General features: G+C 35.9%; 6 protein-coding genes across 7 annotated transcripts; 3 read left to right on the top strand and 3 right to left on the bottom strand.

The window, feature by feature from the left end:
• On the bottom strand, positions 275-1,761 carry LOC104784982 (endochitinase At2g43610). Its single transcript, XM_010510096.1, has 2 exons — positions 1,262-1,761; positions 275-914 (listed from the first exon to the last, which is right to left on the bottom strand). The coding sequence occupies exons 1-2, from the start codon at positions 1,704-1,706 to the stop codon at positions 520-522; spliced, it is 840 nt and encodes a 279-aa protein (XP_010508398.1). The 5' UTR covers positions 1,707-1,761; the 3' UTR covers positions 275-519.
• LOC104784981 (endochitinase At2g43620) lies at positions 5,208-6,478 on the bottom strand. The gene is made up of 2 exons (XM_010510094.2): positions 5,965-6,478; positions 5,208-5,799 (listed from the first exon to the last, which is right to left on the bottom strand). The coding sequence occupies exons 1-2, from the start codon at positions 6,422-6,424 to the stop codon at positions 5,405-5,407; spliced, it is 855 nt and encodes a 284-aa protein (XP_010508396.1). The 5' UTR covers positions 6,425-6,478; the 3' UTR covers positions 5,208-5,404.
• On the top strand, positions 6,951-8,585 carry LOC104784980. The gene is made up of 4 exons (XM_010510092.1): positions 6,951-7,091; positions 7,308-7,629; positions 7,753-8,010; positions 8,096-8,585. Exons 2-4 carry the CDS (start codon positions 7,351-7,353, stop codon positions 8,411-8,413), a joined length of 855 nt encoding a protein of 284 aa, XP_010508394.1. The 5' UTR covers positions 6,951-7,091; positions 7,308-7,350; the 3' UTR covers positions 8,414-8,585.
• On the bottom strand, positions 10,248-11,809 carry LOC104784978 (signal recognition particle 14 kDa protein). The gene is made up of 5 exons (XM_010510091.2): positions 11,711-11,809; positions 11,293-11,366; positions 11,022-11,115; positions 10,802-10,911; positions 10,248-10,530 (listed from the first exon to the last, which is right to left on the bottom strand). Exons 2-5 carry the CDS (start codon positions 11,293-11,295, stop codon positions 10,369-10,371), a joined length of 369 nt encoding a protein of 122 aa, XP_010508393.1. The 5' UTR covers positions 11,296-11,366; positions 11,711-11,809; the 3' UTR covers positions 10,248-10,368.
• LOC104784977 (something about silencing protein 10-like) lies at positions 11,940-15,877 on the top strand. 2 transcript variants are annotated; one of them, XM_010510089.2, is made up of 16 exons: positions 11,940-12,187; positions 12,290-12,384; positions 12,486-12,564; positions 12,690-12,844; positions 12,961-13,107; positions 13,201-13,340; positions 13,450-13,537; positions 13,665-13,844; positions 13,976-14,128; positions 14,229-14,291; positions 14,400-14,545; positions 14,650-14,758; positions 14,850-15,112; positions 15,196-15,259; positions 15,370-15,438; positions 15,532-15,877. In XM_010510089.2, the coding sequence occupies exons 1-16, from the start codon at positions 12,088-12,090 to the stop codon at positions 15,661-15,663; spliced, it is 1,983 nt and encodes a 660-aa protein (XP_010508391.1). In that variant the 5' UTR covers positions 11,940-12,087; the 3' UTR covers positions 15,664-15,877. The 2 variants fall into 2 exon arrangements, with proteins under 2 accessions (XP_010508391.1, XP_010508392.1); XM_010510090.2 differs by having other exon boundaries at positions 11,941-12,187; positions 14,403-14,545.
• LOC104784976 (glucan endo-1,3-beta-glucosidase-like) lies at positions 16,387-17,363 on the top strand. Its single transcript, XM_010510088.2, has 4 exons — positions 16,387-16,507; positions 16,607-16,635; positions 16,726-16,969; positions 17,070-17,363. Exons 1-4 carry the CDS (start codon positions 16,453-16,455, stop codon positions 17,102-17,104), a joined length of 363 nt encoding a protein of 120 aa, XP_010508390.1. The 5' UTR covers positions 16,387-16,452; the 3' UTR covers positions 17,105-17,363.

The raw sequence follows: 17,426 nt of genomic DNA, 5'->3' as shown, positions 1-17,426 counted from the left end.
AAAAAAAAAAAAAAAAAAAAAAAAAAGATTCAGATCACCAAGTGACCACAAGTCTCGTTGGTTCCGTTAACAATGACCGGATCATATGTAGTCTAACGGTAATTCTCTTCTTCTTCTTCATTTTTTTTTTCTTTTTTCTTTGTTGTTGTTGTCATCAGTCATCACAGTTAAGTTGGTTCGGCTAATACCTATTTTTTCTCTATAAAACTTTAATAAGAAAAGATCTGATGATACAAGAAAAGCACTTTTCGTTGCTTATATGCTATTTTTCGAGTGTGAAAACAGGGAAACCATATATATGTTTATTGGATAACAATTCCAATTTTTATCACTTATGACAGGGGATACAAACAACACACAGTATCAATTACCTTAAGAGACATCAACCACACAATATGCCTCCTAATCTCTTATTATTTTATCTATTCTAGTATTTTCGACTTCCCTTTATTAATCCACACGACATTATTAATCCACACGACATTTATAAAAATAAAACCACATAAACAAGTAGTGTCTTCAACATTTGAGATTGGTTCCAGGAGTGACCCCAAGCTTCTTGCAGAAGTCCAAGTAATGGTTAACCCTGCTCTGCACCGCGGCTGGACGCCCACCGTTACATTCACCACCGTTGATCCTCCTTGTGGTTGCACCAAATCCTTGGCCAATAACCGGACGCACATTCTTGTTCCAAAACCACATGGCACACTTGAAAGCCACTGTTGGACTACGAGCCACCATATCTGGGTCCTTCAAGAGAGGAAGTCCGAGGAACTTTCCGGCTGCACCATAGTTGTAGTTCCATGTGATTTGGATCGGACCGCGACCATAGTAGTTCTTGCCGGGTTGACAAGGATATGTTGTGCTTGGTGAGCAGTACCTTCCTCTGGCTATTTCTTCTTTGTAACAAAAACCTTTACAATAACCCAAAATTTATTTCAAACAAATATTAGAATAAATCCAAATAGACGATCAAATCAAAATTTAACGTTTTATAGAATAACATCATACTAAAGATAGCATATCCTTCTATCTGATGAGGAAATTTTTTCCGTCATTATAATTTTCTTCAATTAACAACATTAAGTTTATTCATGCAAAGGGATAAATCAGAGACGTTTACATAAATTTATGTGTTTTTGTTTATAATATTTTTAAAAATTCTAATAGTTAATTTAAAATTATTTTAAAACATTTTCTGAAATATAACTTTTAAAAAGTTAAAAAAAGAAAGAGAAAATGTAGTAAACGGTGAACTTACTTCCAGATTCGTGAGAGAACTGAGCCAACATGGCGGCAATCTCACGCTTAGCAACAGTTCCTTTGTAGGCTGGGAACGATTGAGCGGCGGCAATGAAAGCCTGGCGAGTGTAGAACCCTTTGGCCGGGCAACCGCGTCCGACTTTACTCATGATGCTGTTGAAGAACGCTGGTGTGACAACGCTCGCTATGGTACCACGAGGACCAGCGTTTAGACCGCCGGTACCACTGGGAGTAGGTGTAGGTTTAGAGTTACAAGGTCCACTCTTGCACCCAGTGCCACAGTAGGCTTTTGTGGTACCACAATATCCCCACCTGCTGCAGCACATATTGCCTTTACATCCGGTTTTACCGCAGTTTTGTGAAAACGCCGTTTCTGTCATGATGGTTAGAGTGAAGACGAGAATGATGAGAGCATTTTTCGGAATTGCATTTTGTGTCGCCATTTTTTCTTTCTTTCTTTTGATGGAATGTTTTGGAGGGAGAGTTGTGTGAAGAAACGAGGATGATATGTGGACGTATTTATAGTGTAATTGGTAACATTAATTTATCTTTGGTCAATTATAAATTTGTTTAATGAATAAGTCGTGACCCATTCCATTTCTTGTAGTTGTGATAATACTATGATGATTTGAATTTGGACTTGGTCGTAACGTTTAGCTGAATTAGAATAAGAGACGGACACGAATATAAAAAAATTGTTTTGAGGATAATCTTTCTTTTTATAAATTAGCAAGTCAGGATTGGGTCGGTTCAATTTTCGCTAAGACCTATTAAAATTTTAAAATATTTGAAGTATATATTATATATTGATATATGTCAAACAAAGAACAATGAAAATAACCAAACCTTAAGTAATTTTGTGGCGTAGATACAAAGTTTTCCCAAAGAAATTTGACCCCGCTTTTTTTGTGAAACTTATTTTAAAAACAAAATCTAAGTAAACCATTCTGATTCCAAAATCGAAGAGATGTAAGGGTTCTGGTACTAAACTTTTTGGATCACCAAAAAAAAAAAAAGAACAATGAAAATATGTAAATGCGTATACAACTATTAGCTCGATTCATTGTCGTTCCATACTCGTTAACGAAAACACTCATCTCCGAGTTCTATTTTAGTATCGGATATTTCAGATGAAGAAAACTAGAAATTGTAAATCGTATGTAATTGACATGAAAGTAAATATAATTGGTTGCTTAACGATGTATATATCACATTATACTATATGTTGCTTTGTTTGAAGACTGTAGAATCTCATCAAGTCTTCGTATTCAAACTTGACCATGTAATATTATAAGCATATCGTGTAAGCTTTATCTAAATTTTCAATAGTTTCAAACCTGTTAACCAGTTTCTTGTGTAAGACTTTTTCATCGACGAGTAAATCCAAGAGATGCGATACAGGTAAAACTTTAGATAGGTCATAGATGTGTTGGTCAACTTAATTTGGCCATACATTTATAAACTAATCGAAAACCACTCTCTACTACTGGGATATCAAATTAGAAAACATAGAACTATCCATATAATATACTATCTGATAGGTTTCTCCATGATTTGGAACACTAATTAGCGCGGCGATCGTTGAGTTCAACTTGAATAAATTTGTTTTTGGTTTGAACAATTTTGCAAAAATTGGCGCATATATTCATACAAATTACTTACTTACGGTCCACGTATAAAATCAAAGGTATGTGATACGATTTTTTTTCTTTTTCTTTTCCTAAAACATATGTCATATACAATTGATTCGAAATTAAGGTACATGAATCCCTATTATATAATATGCAGGTGTAGACTTTTTATATATATTATATTACTATTATAGTCTATCTGCCTCTCGGAGGCGTATATGCGATCGATTATAATATAACCACGTACATACTATTAGGTTTTCAACTTTCAATGAATCATGTAATGGTCTGCAAATATGATAATCTTAGTTTTTCTCTTTTTCACGTAATGATAATGTTAGTTAACATTGCAAACTAATTAATAGTAATAGGTGGTAATTAATGAAAAGTTGGGTTGACTAAAAACGTTAACAAAAAAAAAAAAAAAAAGGGGGGGCGTTTACTTGGGAGAGTCACGACAAATAAAGAGGTTTACTTCAGCGCTAATTAAGGGGGGGTCCTTGGAATGCGCTGACGTGGCCCTATCCATTCAAAGTCAACTCAAAAGCATGTCACATGCTCACATGTATGAACGCCCTCTTTTGTTTTTTTTTTCAAGATGTAAGAACTTATTACTATTTTCTTTTTTTTTTTTTTTTTTTTTTNTGTGTTGTTTTTCTTTAATAACAAAAAACAATTCTAGTCTTTTGATTCATAATTGTAAATCTGAAATCATGATATTTACGAAGATTCCACGATGCACAGATCAAATCTTATCTTGACTATTGCATAATTCGCATTACTCTACTAAAATTCGGGTTTGATCTTGAGTTCATTTCATTCCGCTAGTTTTTTTTTATGTCATGCTAATTGTTTTTTTCCTTCTAAATATTATCTCTATAGCAGTGATTTTTATTTAAAAAAAAACAAATATTTTTGTTTTACATTTTTAATCAGATCTTCTATCAAAGTTTTACTTTTTCCCCTACTGGAGAAATGCCGTTCATTTTTCATTCATATATTTAAATGAACTTTAAACGTAACTTTATTTGTTTAAACGTCTATGAACCATTTTTCCCGCAAGATTAGATTAGTGTTTACTTCAAAGTTAGATGATTACAGGCTACACAAACGAGGCGCTAGTTCTATTATCCGACAATAGCTAGTTCCCGTTCACGTCAACTTTACTAAAATAAAACAGTATGCAAACACTAATCTCATGATACTTATCATATATGAGACATTCTATACATTATTAACTCAGTAAAAAAAACAAAGCTAGTAACATTATTTCAATAATCAATATAGTTTTTTTTTTTAATATTATCAAATCTTACATAACATTTGTTGGGATACAAACAATGTCCCACATCTGAAGATTAGAAAATAAGTTTCTAGTATATAAGTCAAAACCAACTCCAATTAGTATGAGGCCTTTTGGGAAGGAGCCCAATAAGAAATCCGTGCGGACTTTGCCACTTGGGCCCAAAGCGGACAATATCATACTAATAGGGGAGTTGGCTTGGGCTTGAAGCCCAAGCAACATCTCTACATATACATTTTTCTAGCTAGAATTCCAGCACTTTTAGTACATATATAGAATTCACCGTAAGGAATAGAGAGCATCCTCCGATCCTTTCAGTTACGCTTCCCCAAACTAGCTTCAAACTTGGTTTTCACTACAACAACCACCGTGACGCAAGAACTCGACATCACAATTATGTCTCCTCTGCGAACTGAGTCCAGTTTGTTTCTTGATCTTTTGTGAAAGGCTATTCCAATTTTGATCTAAAAAACTCTGTATCCATTTAATTTTTTAGATAACCATTACCCAAAACTTTACTATTAGTTATTTATTTAAATTTTAAAATAGTCTTTTATTTTCCATAAATAAACATCATTAACAATTCAACTCAACATACAACTTTTGTCAGCACATCAAATTTTTTCATAGATATCATGATCTAAAAGAGTAAGAGTCTTCACTGGTAAAAGCCCAAAAGGGTCCTCCTGTGAACGAACAGAGACAAATAAGAAGTCGTCGAAAGAGGCCTCTCTACGTCGGTTATGAATTATGATGCGTCTACGTACAAACGCTCTCATGTGTAAGTCCACGCTCATCTTGTGTGTGGACCATTTTTTCTGGAAGTATTTTGTTATTTTTAAGATATGTTCCTTAGTTCAAACTTCAAACTACTGCATGTGTGACGTGTCTATATATATACATTGAAAATTTTTGGAAATCATTTTAACCCTTTTTTTATTGTCAATATCTATGCATAAATGTTTTGAGGCACATATTCAATACTCGCAGTGGTATATATTGACCAAAAAAGTTGCAAATTTAGTAAATACGTTTATTATGGATTGGCTTATATAGCTTTATGCTTTGACAACCGATACAAACAACACATTGGTACATTAGAATACACCGCATAATCTTTTATTCGACATCTTTAGTTATAAACTCACACGTGCACGACAACAGTCATACTATAAACCGTGCCATATATTATCCGCATTTAACATCTTTAACAACTCAGACTTGTTCCAGGAGTGATCCCAAGCATATTGCAGAACTCCAAGTAATGGTTTACTCTGCTCTGCACCGCTGCAGGACGTCGGCCGTTACATTCGCCACCGTTGATCTTCCTCGTGGTGGCTCCAAAGCCTTGGTCCAAGACTGGACGAACATTTAGGTTCCAGAACCACATGGCACACTGAAAGGCAACTTCTGGACTACGAGCCACCATATCTGGATCAGTCAAGAGAGGGAGTCCAAGGAACTTTCCAGCTGCACCGTAGTTGTAGTTCCATGTGATTTGGATTGGACCGCGACCGTAGTAGTCCTTCCCCGGTGTACAAGGGTAAGCAGTGCTCGGTGAGCAGTATTTCCCTCTAGCTATTTCTTCTTTGTAGCAAAAACCTAGACATGACGACGTAAAAGAATCGTTATTTATAAATTATAATATAGACGATACAAAAATTAGGAACATATGATAAGTTATTTAAAAAAATAATATTATGGTGCCTAGTTCTAATAATATTCATGTAGAGTTAGTGAAACTAGAAATGTTTATAATGAACTTACTTCCAGATTCATGAGAAAACTGAGCCAACATAGCGGCAATCTCACGCTTAGCAACGGTTCCTTTATAGGCATCGAACGATTGGGCGGCCGTAATGAAGGCCTGGCGAGTGTAGAACCCTTTCGCTGGGCAGCCATTTCCAACTTTGCTCATGATACCGTAAAAAAACGCTGGTGTAACAACGTTTTCAATTGTATCACGAGGATCAGCGTTTAGACCGCCTCCACCGCCACTGGGAGTACTTGGTGGGATAGGTGTGGCTCCGGATCTGCAAGGTCCGCTTCGGCACCCGGTACCGCAGTAGGCGTTTGTGGTTCCACAGTATCCATACCTGCTGCAGCATAGGTTGCCTGCACATCCGGTCGTACTGCAATGTTGCGAAAACACGGTGTTTGCCATAATGGTTATGGTGAAGAGAAAAAGGATAAGAGCGTTTTTCAACATTGCTCTTTGGGTAGTCATATTTTTGTTTTTTTGGAGTGTGTTGTAAGAGTAAGAGATATGTGAAGAATGAAGAAGGTGTGTGGGATGTATTTATATTGTAACATTTTGGTCTATATGCAAATGATATACATATTGATCAATGTTAGATATTTTCCACGATTGTTGATTGTCTTTTTTCTAAGTCAAAGTCAATGCCTCAATGGCCCTTTGTACCACTAAAAACATAAGTCAATGATACATTTTTTTTTTTTTTTGTTCTTGTCGTTATGAGATATATTACATGTCGGTCATAAGTCAGATCAAAAACGAATAATCAAAATTTAAAACAACCGAGTTTCTAAGATTAAGTTCTTGATAGAGATGAGGCCCAACATGAACCAAACCAAAAAGTCCAAAACACATCGATCAGCCCAAGCGGCCTCGGTATTAGACCGACTTATTGAATAAAACCGGTTTAGTCTTACCAACCCATGGGTCTAGAACCATCGAAGCTTAAGTCGAAAACGACGTCGTTGTGTTGCATCTTTGAAGATAGATAAACTTTGTCGATCGGCTCCTGCTCCGCTCACACACAGTTAAGCTTCTCCGTTGTTTCAGGACGCAAAAGGGGAAAAAATCGAATCCTTTTCTCTCCCAAGCTAATACTAGGGTTTCTAATTCTCCGTTCCGTCAAGGCTTCGAATAGGTACGATTACGTTTTTATGATGTTTCTCCCGGAGCTGCTCGTTGTTCTTACCTAATAATTGCCGAACCCAATGCCTTTATAATCGAATTTTAGATTAGTCATAGCGTCCTTTGTTATACCCAAATTCTGATCATGCCCATGCCCAAAAGTATCTTTTTTTTAGGTCAATGTTGGGTTCTAATTAGTTTGTGTTCGTTGTTTTGTTTTTGGTTTAAGGAAGTGATTGCATTAAGAGAGAAGCATTGGGGGAGGGGTAAAGATGAGTTTCACTCAGGCTAATTGTTTTCGACCATCATACTCTCCTTCAAGGCAAACAAGACCAAATTGTATCTCCAGTGTACCTATTAGGTCTTCTTCACCACGCTTTGATCACTGCCCTCGTACCACATTTGCAGTTCGAGCTACTGCTTCAGTGTCTACTCAGTTTTCCCCTCTTCTTAATCATCAGCGTCGTCGTTCACCTACTGGTAAATCAAAGCAGAGTCCTGCTGTGTGCTTGTTTGGTGGGAAGGATAAACCTGATGGTAGTAGTGACGAGGTCAGATGCTTCTAACTCATGTTTAAGTTCGTTACTTTGTAACCACTAACCAGAGAGTGTTTCCTTTTGTGTATGTTTCTCTGTTCTGTTTTCTGATTTGTTGTAATGGCTTTTTGTTATCAGATATCACCATGGAAAGCAATAGAGAAAGCTATGGGGAAGAAATCAGTTGAAGACATGTTGCGGGAGCAGATACAGAAGAAAGATTTTTATGATACAGACAGTGGTGGCAACGTTCCTCCACGTGGAGGAGGTAGTAGTGGCGGTGGTGGAAATGGTGAGGAGCGTCCTGAAGGGTCAGGAGGAGAAGATGGTGGTCTTGCTGGGATTGCAGATGAAACCCTGCAAGTGGTTTTAGCGACCTTTGGCTTCATCTTTTTGGTAAATGAACACACAACTCTCAGGGAAGATGATTCCAACTTGATAGAGCGTATCTTGCTTTGACTGGATATTTCTTGTTTTGCAGTACACCTACATTATCACTGGGGAGGAATTGGTCAAGCTTGCAAGGGATTACGTTAAGTTTCTCATGGGAAAACCTAAGACTGTTCGATTGACCCGAGCCATGGATGGTTGGAATGAATTTTTGGAGAAGATGTCGACGCAAAAAGTGTATGATGAGTATTGGCTAGAAAAGGCGATCATCAACACGCCAACCTGGTATGACAGTCCTGACAAGTACAGACGTGTCCTCAGGGCTTATGTGGGGGGATCAAATTCTGATCGAGACTATGTGGACGCTAATCCTGATGAAGACTATGTGGACGCAAATTCTGATGAATAGTCCTTGGCACTTTTGCCTTTGTTACACAACAATGTGAGGTGTCTTACTAGGTTAGGAACAGGAAGAGATTCGTAATAACAATTTGAGGTTTTTTCTCAGTGTTCAGCTTATGTTTGAAATTAAGAATCAGTTTATGGAATTGGTATTATTATTATACATGATCATCATATCATTCTCGAGGGAAAAGCAAGTGCAAGCCAAAATCTGTGATGTAACAATTCAAAATCTTTGAGATCTTTCAATACCTTTCAAAATTCTTTTCTCAATCAAAGTTTCTTAGATTTAGTGGTTGAAGTGCCTTCTTTCTTCTCTGTCTATGTGGATTTCTTCCGGTCTTCCCTTTCCCTCTTCTTCAAAGCAGTCATGTGGGCCTTAAGAATGGTGGCATAGGATGCTTGAAATCTCTGGTGATCTTTAGAACCAACCTTACAAACAAGAAAGAAAGCATTGTAACAAGTTAGTTTCAGTGTAGTCTTAAAGATCACAGACCACTATCAGATTTATAACTTAGGTATGACAGCCCCGAGGGCCTGACAAGTACAGATCAATGCTGATGTGGACTCAAATTCTAATGAAGATTATGTAGACGCTGAGTCTGATGGGTTATTTTACTAGATTATTCAATGATATGACTAATTTTAGAGATGAAATATTTAAAAATTATGAAACTAAAACTGAAATATTATTTATATGAATATGTAAATCAATGACATGAATATTATTTAGAGATGAAATATAGTAAATTTAATAATGATGGCTTATTATGCTTTCTTATAACAAAAATAGTAAAAATTATATCAAAAATGAAGCAAGCAAAATGTAAATTTTATTGTTGGAATACATAACTTATTATTATTGAAATAAATTATTTATAACGAGGGAAAAATAAACTTAAAACATTAAAGAGTTAACATTTTGAATATTGTATATTATATCATGATTAGTAAAAAATTGAATTTAGAATTTTTCCATATTTCCAATTATTCCTTTTTTACCAAAAAAAATCTTAATATATAATACAGAGAGAAGAACTATGGAGTTTCAACTTACCTTCTCTGAACTTCCTTTTTTACTTCCTCCGCCACCGGAATCCCTCTGCTCCCTGTGTCAGCGTCTCTCTATGCCTTCTTTGGCGGGAAATAGGTAATAATGGTTATTTTGATTTTAGCTCCCATGTTTGACTTGTATTGTTTTTATGCATGCAGTACCTAACGTATCTTCTTCTTCTTCATGATCCCTCTGCATATATATATCATTGTTATGTTTTGGATTCTATATATTTGACTTTTGTCCCTCCGATTTCCACAGAAGTCTCAAGAGGCTATGGAAACTCATCAACAAACTCAGGCGGCTATGGAATCTGTCTGAGGAGTATGAAGTAGTATCTGAAGAATCTGTCAACGTTTTGGAATTGTATTGCGGCTGTTTTAGTGTCTGTCTTGAGAAGAAGACGATCTATCTTGAGAAGAAGACGAAAGAAAAGATAGCGAAAGAGAAGAAGATGGCGAAAGAAAGAAAGATCTACCCGGCGGAAATTCTTCTCGATCCTCTCGAGAAAACCGATGGAGGATACCACACCTGAATACATTTACATTACATTACTGAAGAAGAAGAAGAAGAAGCAGAAGTGTTTCTGATGAATAGTTTTCTTGGTTAGGAACATGAAGAGTTTCAATTGAGGAGGTTTTGTTTAAGTGTTCTTCAGCTTATGTTTGAAATTAAGAATCAGTTTCTTGAATTTGATCCATGTTCGTGCATTTTCTATGGAATTGGTATTATTATTATTATTATTATAATTATAGATGATCATCATGCTCGAGGGAAAAGCAAGTGCAAGCCAAAAATCTGTGATGTAACCATTCAAAATCTTTGAGATCTTTCAATACCTTTCAAAAATTCAAATTCTTAACAAGCAATTGCAAATCAATATGATAAACATAAAAAAGGAGGGGAAATCAAAGTTTCTTAGGTTTAGTGGTTGTTGAAGTGCCTTCTTTCTTCTCTGCTTCTGTGGATTTCTTCCGGTCTTTCCTTTCCCTCTTCTTCAAAGCAGTCATGTGGGCCTTAAGAATGGTGGCATAGGATGCTTGAAATCTCTGGTGATCCTTAGCACCAACCTTACAAAACAAGAAAGCAAAAGCAAAGTTAGTGTAGTCTTAATGATCGCAGACCAGTATCAAATTTATACGAACTTTGGTATGTTTTCAACTTCCCCAACTGCTAAAAGCCAATCTATATAGTGCAAGGAAGGATGACTAGAGAGCTAAGAGAGAATGCTATCCTATATTCATTATATTATCTATAATCCATTAGTGACAGTTAAAAACATTCTCTCGAGTAGAAACAGACATGGTTTCTATATCTTGAGATAATAAGAAGAGAACATACCGAGGTAGAGACTGTTTTCTTTCCATCCGTAGCTCGAATAAGGCATCTGTATTCAATGGATTCTCCAGCTGAGCTCAGTTTCCTCTTCTGCAACTTAGACTTGAGAGATGCTGACACACAAGTAACAAAAAAATCATATAAGATAATCTTCGAAAAGATATTTCAAGTACAACCAAGATAACAAAAGTGGAGAGAACAAGATAGTGTGTCAAAATTTTACATCTTTTCAAAGTAACCCACACAGAACCCTTCTCTTTGCTTTTCTCAAACATGCTCGTGAGTTCATTGAGGAATGGATCCAATTGTAAGAGAACCTGCAAAACCAAAAAAGGATGCCATCAAAAAAACGCATTGAATCCTACAGTGTAGCGTCAATGCTGAATCAAATCACAGCAAACACAAAACGAATAATAAAAACAAAAATCTCACAAAAATCTTCACATGTTTACAATTTCGTCATCATCTGGCATAAAGATGGAGAATTTACTTACCATTGTTAAACCTCAGATGGATTAGTTTCAGCAGAGCTTCAAAGCAATGTAGAGACTTGTTATCACTTGGATCACTGAGAGAGGAGAAAAAAAAACAAACCCATAAACACAATGCAAGTGAAAAGCAATAGTTAGATCTGATTGAATTGAACTTTGTCTATATCAATCGAATACGCAACTTCAAAAAATCTAAGCACAATTTGAAACAATTTGCTCGAAAACATTCATATTTATAATCAATTCGACGCTAAAACCCTCTGAACCTAAATCGTCAAAGCCTCTGAACAAATCTAAGCAATAGAAATCCAATTTTACACAATCTGAAAGCGTTACTAATCAGATTAAACCCAGCTCAAGAACCACGAGATGTGAAGAATCAGAATTCAAACTAAGAAGAAGAAGAAACTATTCAACTGACCAGAGAGAGACTAGAATAAGAATCCCGTATGATCGATCTCTCCTGCTTCCACCACCGGCCGGAGGAAAAACAATTTCTTCTTCGGTTAAAAGAAGTCGCCGCAAGTCAAAGACGAATATACCCTCGGTGCCCCGATATTGTTATTTAAACCTGGGCTTGTTTCGATAAATAATGGGCCTTATAAGGCCCAGTCAAATTGTAAAAACCTTACTAGGGTTTTAATCGGTCTCTTTTCTTCGATCATCTTCGTCGACAAGACAACATTGATAATCTCCCGTCGTAGAACTGTGTTGCGCCGAGCTGATCTTTCTGAAGTGTAAAACCCTAATTTGCCTAAGGGATTTTGAATTTCTCAGAACCTACTTTGAAGCATAACAATGGGGAAAAAAGGAGTGACTCAGAAGAGAAGTAGTAGCAAAAGCTCGAAAAGCCGCAGAGATATCGTCGAAGACCAATTCGATGACGAGATTGACGCCTGTAAGTTTCTACCCACTTTATAAAAATTTATCCTTTTTTGTTTTGTTTCCTAAAGCTTAATCGATTATGATGTTTTGGTTTTGTGTGTGTGTGTGTTCACAGTTCATAAACAGAGAGATATTGTTCCCTTGGATGTTAATGATGATGATACTGATGATTCGGATGAAGATGATGTGCAACCTGTTTTTGATTTAAAGGTTCGTTTTTTTTTGGTTTTATGTTTCTTAGGCATTTGTTTTTTCTCCAATTCTTTGCAATGTTTCCCTTTTTAATTTCGGTTTCTTTCGCTTTTATATAGGGTGTGGATGATGAGAGTGAAGAAGAGGATGAAGATACAGAAGACGAAGATGAGTCTGCTAATGGACTTACCGCTAAAAGTATGTTATGCTTATTATATGTTGTTGTTGTTGTTGTTGTTGTTGTTGTTGTTGTTGTTGTTGTTGTTGCATCTCTTCTTTTTGAGTGCCTTATTCGTTTTCTCATTGGGGTCTTAATTGTGCAGTGATTAGGCAGAAGAAGTATCTAAGGCAAAAGTTTGGTGATGGTGACAATGAAATGGCTGATGATGATGATAAGGAGAAAGATGAGGAAGACAAAAAGATCACATGGGGTGGAAGGAGAGGCATATACCATAGTGTTGATAATGTTGATTTTGATGTAAGAATTGTCATTGTTTGTTTGTTGATAGGCTAGTTTCCTTTTGTTATTATTCTGATTCTCTCTGAAATAGACTCTACATAAGTTGCTAATCTGGTTTGGTGTGATTTTTGAAGCTCCGATCAAGTGATGATGAAGACCTTAAAGCGGAAGAAGAAGAGGTGATAAGACTACGGAGAGAACAACTTGAATGCATTACAGATGCTGATGCTGGGTTAGAAGATGATAGTGAAGACGACAGCGATAGAGAATTAACCATGGAGGTGGGCTATGGGTGTTTGCGATTACTATCATGTTGCTGAATATATTTTTGTTGCTTAGTTAATTGACACATCGTTCTGGTTTATATTTGGCAGGAAATTCCTGTTAAAGGCAAGAAGGCTACAAAATCCACCACATATAAGAAAGAGAAGGGTGATACGGACATACATGTTGAAGAGATCAAGAAAGACATAAACTCTTTGTCAAAAGATGAGCAAATGGAAGTAGTACTTAGGTAATTTGATGTTTTCTGTTTCTCAAATTCTCATTAGCTCAATATATCTGCATGAGATCGTAATACATATTATGTATACTAATATTCAACTGAAATGTCTTTTGTGTAGTTCTGCTCCGGAAATAGTTGGGCTTTTGTCCGAGTTGAACGATGCAGTTGAAGAGCTTGAGAGTAAGATAAATCCTGTTATGAGTAAGGTAGACCACTTTACCTTCCAACTTTTTTTTAATAGATTTCTGTATTGTCACTTTATATTACTACCACAGTTTGAAAGACTATATTGTTACTCCTCCAGAGAATTTATGCAATTATGTCTCCTTGTAGTTAAAGGAAGGAGAAATATCGTTGAGTGGTGGGACAAGGTACCTGGAGGTTAAGCAGATTCTGCTACTGGCCTATTGCCAATCTATAACATTTTATCTTCTTCTCAAAGCTGAAGGGCAGCCCATCCGTGATCATCCGGTCCTTTCCCGTATTGTAGACATCAAAGTTTTATTAGATAAGGTTCTGTGAGGTTCCCTTTTACGTTTTTAATCTCTCGACAGTTTACATGTTGTACTGCTATGCTATACAAGCTGTGTTTATTAATTTATCACAGCAGCTGAGTTAATATATTATTTTTTGTTTATAATTAGATGAAGAAACTTGATGGAGAGCTTCCCTCTGGATTTGAGGAGTCCCTAGCAAGAAATATTGCTAATGGAACAGTGCAAAAGGTGGTCAAAGAAGGCCAGCTCGCTTCACCCGTCTCTGATTCAGTAGTTAAAATCACACAAGACATAGCCGAGGTAGAAGTTAGGATCTTACTTGCTGTCACTTGAGTTAAACTCTTATTAGTTGTTCGACAATTTCTTTTGTATTCAACCTTGCTGATCTCCATTTATCCAGCCGATGAAAATTGACAACGGGAGAGAAGAAAAGAAGAAAAAAGGAGAGAAACGCAAGCACCAGGTGAATACAAATCTAAGCATTTTCTATTCTATCAGAGAGAACTTCCCCAACCTCTTGCGTACTGGAACTTTTTTTCGTTTAACTTGAACAAATTTGCTTTCGTTGTAGCAGAATGATCAGGTTGATATGCAAAGTGAGCAAATGTTAAAACTTCGAGCTGTTCTAGAGGATAAAATTAGAAGCAATGGAGTCCTTGGTTCTACTGTCTCAAAGTCTGATAAAGCTCGAAAACGCCAGAAATTAGCTAATAATAGGTAATAACTTCTTTTTTTCATCACACTGTTAATATGGTGAATTCGGTTGTCCCTTTCTGAAGATTGTGATATATTATTAACTTTCCAATCTTGGATGTAACCAGGAAGCTGGAGACTTTCGATGATTATGTGGATGATGCAGACAATAATAGCACACATGATGTGAAAGCTAATAAAGTCACCAAGCTTGTGTCCACCAAACGGAAACCCAAGGTAAAATACATCGCAGATGTGAAACTTAAATTTGTCTTTTACTTTTTACGCTATTCCTTTTCTTAAATCTTTTCATCTTTTTTCTTGGAAGACTGTTTCTGGAGATGATGATTTGCCGCAAAGGGATGATATTGGAGAACGGCGTAGGAAGTTTGAGCTCAGAGTTTTGGCTGGAGCTGGTGTGAAGTCAGAGGAAGATGGCAGGAATGGAAGTGGGACAGATGACGACAGTGATCACGATGGTTTTAGTAATGACATGGTTGATAAAGATAGTGAATCAGAAGATGAATTTTACAAACAAGTGAAACAGAAGCAAGAAGCTAAACGAGCTGCCAAAGCAGAGATCTATTCAAGGTAGTAATACACTACATTAACCTTTTTTTTCAGATAGTTTAGTACTGTTGTTCATCTCCATGACACGTTTTGTGTTGGTTCAGGAAACCACATTTGATTCCGTCAGCGCCAGAAGACGTTGATGGAAAACGACTGATTACACCTCAGGTTAGAATGTTTCCAAAGCACACAACAAACATCATCTGTTTCTCTACCTAGCACCGTAGTTTAACGTTCCTTTTCATCTCTCTTTTTTTCTAATCTCCACCAAAACATAGATACAAGGCAACAGAGGATTGACCCGGCAACGCAACAAGGATCGTAAAAACCCGAGAAAGAACTACCGGGTAAGACGATCTTGGATTGCTGTTTTCTGTAACGTTGGTTTCTTTGACCTGTCTGTTTGCCTTAACTTTGGGATCTTGAACTTTGGTTTGTAGGAAAAGCACGCGAACAAAGTCATGAGAAATAAAGGACAGAGGAGAGATATCAGGAAACAAACGGGTCCATATGCAGGTGAAACTCGAGGTATCAATCCCAACACAAGCCGGAGCATCCGAATCAAGAACTAACCTCCTCTTCTATGTCCCCCAATTATCTATATTTCCATGCTTCTTTTTGCTGTTGTATTATCTCTTCTTCTTTTTTTTGGATCTTCTACTTTTCATTTTCTCTTCTTGAAGACTATAGGCAAATCATTGTTCTGCAATTTTTGATGTTTTTTTTGTTTAAACTTGTTGTCTTACATTTGTATTTCTAAGGAAGGAAAAAACTTGTTTTTTCTAACTTCAAGGAGGCAAATTCAATATGCTTAAGAGCAAGAAGAAGTAGTTAATAACAATTTCAGCCAAATAGATTGTTATAAACTCTAAAGTCTAAGCCAAGTATTGTGTTCTTCTTTTCGTCCCAAATTGAGAGTGATTCCACTTACTATGATTGTGGGAAATTTTTTAACTAATTTTCCCCCTTGTTTTCTAGTAATATTTTCCATACGAATACAATGTCACTATTGATCGTTAAAAAAAAAACAATGTCACTATCCAAAACCATTATAGTTCACTATAAAAGTGGGATAAAAGGATTTATGTAAATTAGATTGTGATCAATAAATTGAGTTAAAAGAAACAATCTAATTAGATACAACTTTAGATGTAAAAATCTCAGATATTACACATGTGTTGTAAAAAATTATTATTAATAAATAAAAATTTGTAAAATTGGGCAAATACAAGAGAGTCTGTTGATAAATACTTTAATTACTTCGAGATTATACAAGAAATTATCACCTTGAAATATTTATAGCCATTAGCATAAAACTTATAATTGATAGAGGAGTTTTCAGAGGTCAAACGAAATCAAACATGGCTAAAGCACATATATGTCTTTCTTTCATCATCTTGTTATACATCTCATCAGGTAATCTAATCATTAGTTTAAGATTATTTGCAAGATCTTAAATTGATTGTAAGAATTTCGAACGTATTTTAACAATTTCAGTTTCATGTACATTTACAGCAGGACATTTCATGAGAGTCAATGCGCAGGTACATGCTTTGAGAAAGTAACTAAAAGGAAATCAAATTTCATATCATATGGTTTTTTTATAACATTTTGAGTTTGCTTCTTTGTCGTAGAGCCAGGGGTATTGGTGTGTGGCCAAACCTGGCACCACGACCAAACAGCTTCAAAGTAACTTAGACTATGCTTGTTCGGAAATCATCGACTGTCAAGTTGTATCGACCGGGGGTACATGTTATTCACCAGATAATCTCTATAATATGGCTTCTGTGGCCATGAATCTTTATTACCAAGCTGAGGGAAGATACTTTGGAAATTGCCATTTCCAAGGCTCTGGTATCATTGCCATAACCGATCCTAGTGAGTTTTATTATCTCTCTTTTTCTTACTCTAAACAACTATGTAACTTTTGGTTTATGTGATCCAAAAAATCAATTTATTTTTTGGTTTGTTTTTGCAGGCTATGGAAGTTGCAAATATCAGTTTAATAAGTAAAGCATGTAAAAGCTGCGTATCTGTTACAAAACAAAACAAAGAATTCTAGTTCTGATATTCTATATATGATATCTAAAGTACTTTGAAGTCTGAATGGTTCAATTGTTAAGTGTTTGAGTTTTATATCGTTGTCAAAACCATTATTAAATTTAATCTGTCAGAAATCCTCTTATTCAATAGCATGTGAGGACGAGTTTATAGTGGGAAGAAGGTTTGTCTTGTCGCTTAGCTGAAAAGCCTGAAGTATTTTTAGTATTGTGCCTTCAATTGTATTCCAAGGTTAAATTATCCATCTTTTTTTTTTTTTTTTTTTTTTTTGGAA

The sequence above is a fragment of the Camelina sativa genome, chromosome 5 (assembly GCF_000633955.1).
Source record: "Camelina sativa cultivar DH55 chromosome 5, Cs, whole genome shotgun sequence".
NCBI lineage: Eukaryota > Viridiplantae > Streptophyta > Magnoliopsida > Brassicales > Brassicaceae > Camelina > Camelina sativa.
The sequence above is the reverse complement of the archived record's forward strand: the minus strand, read 5'-3'. Positions and strand labels throughout refer to the sequence as shown.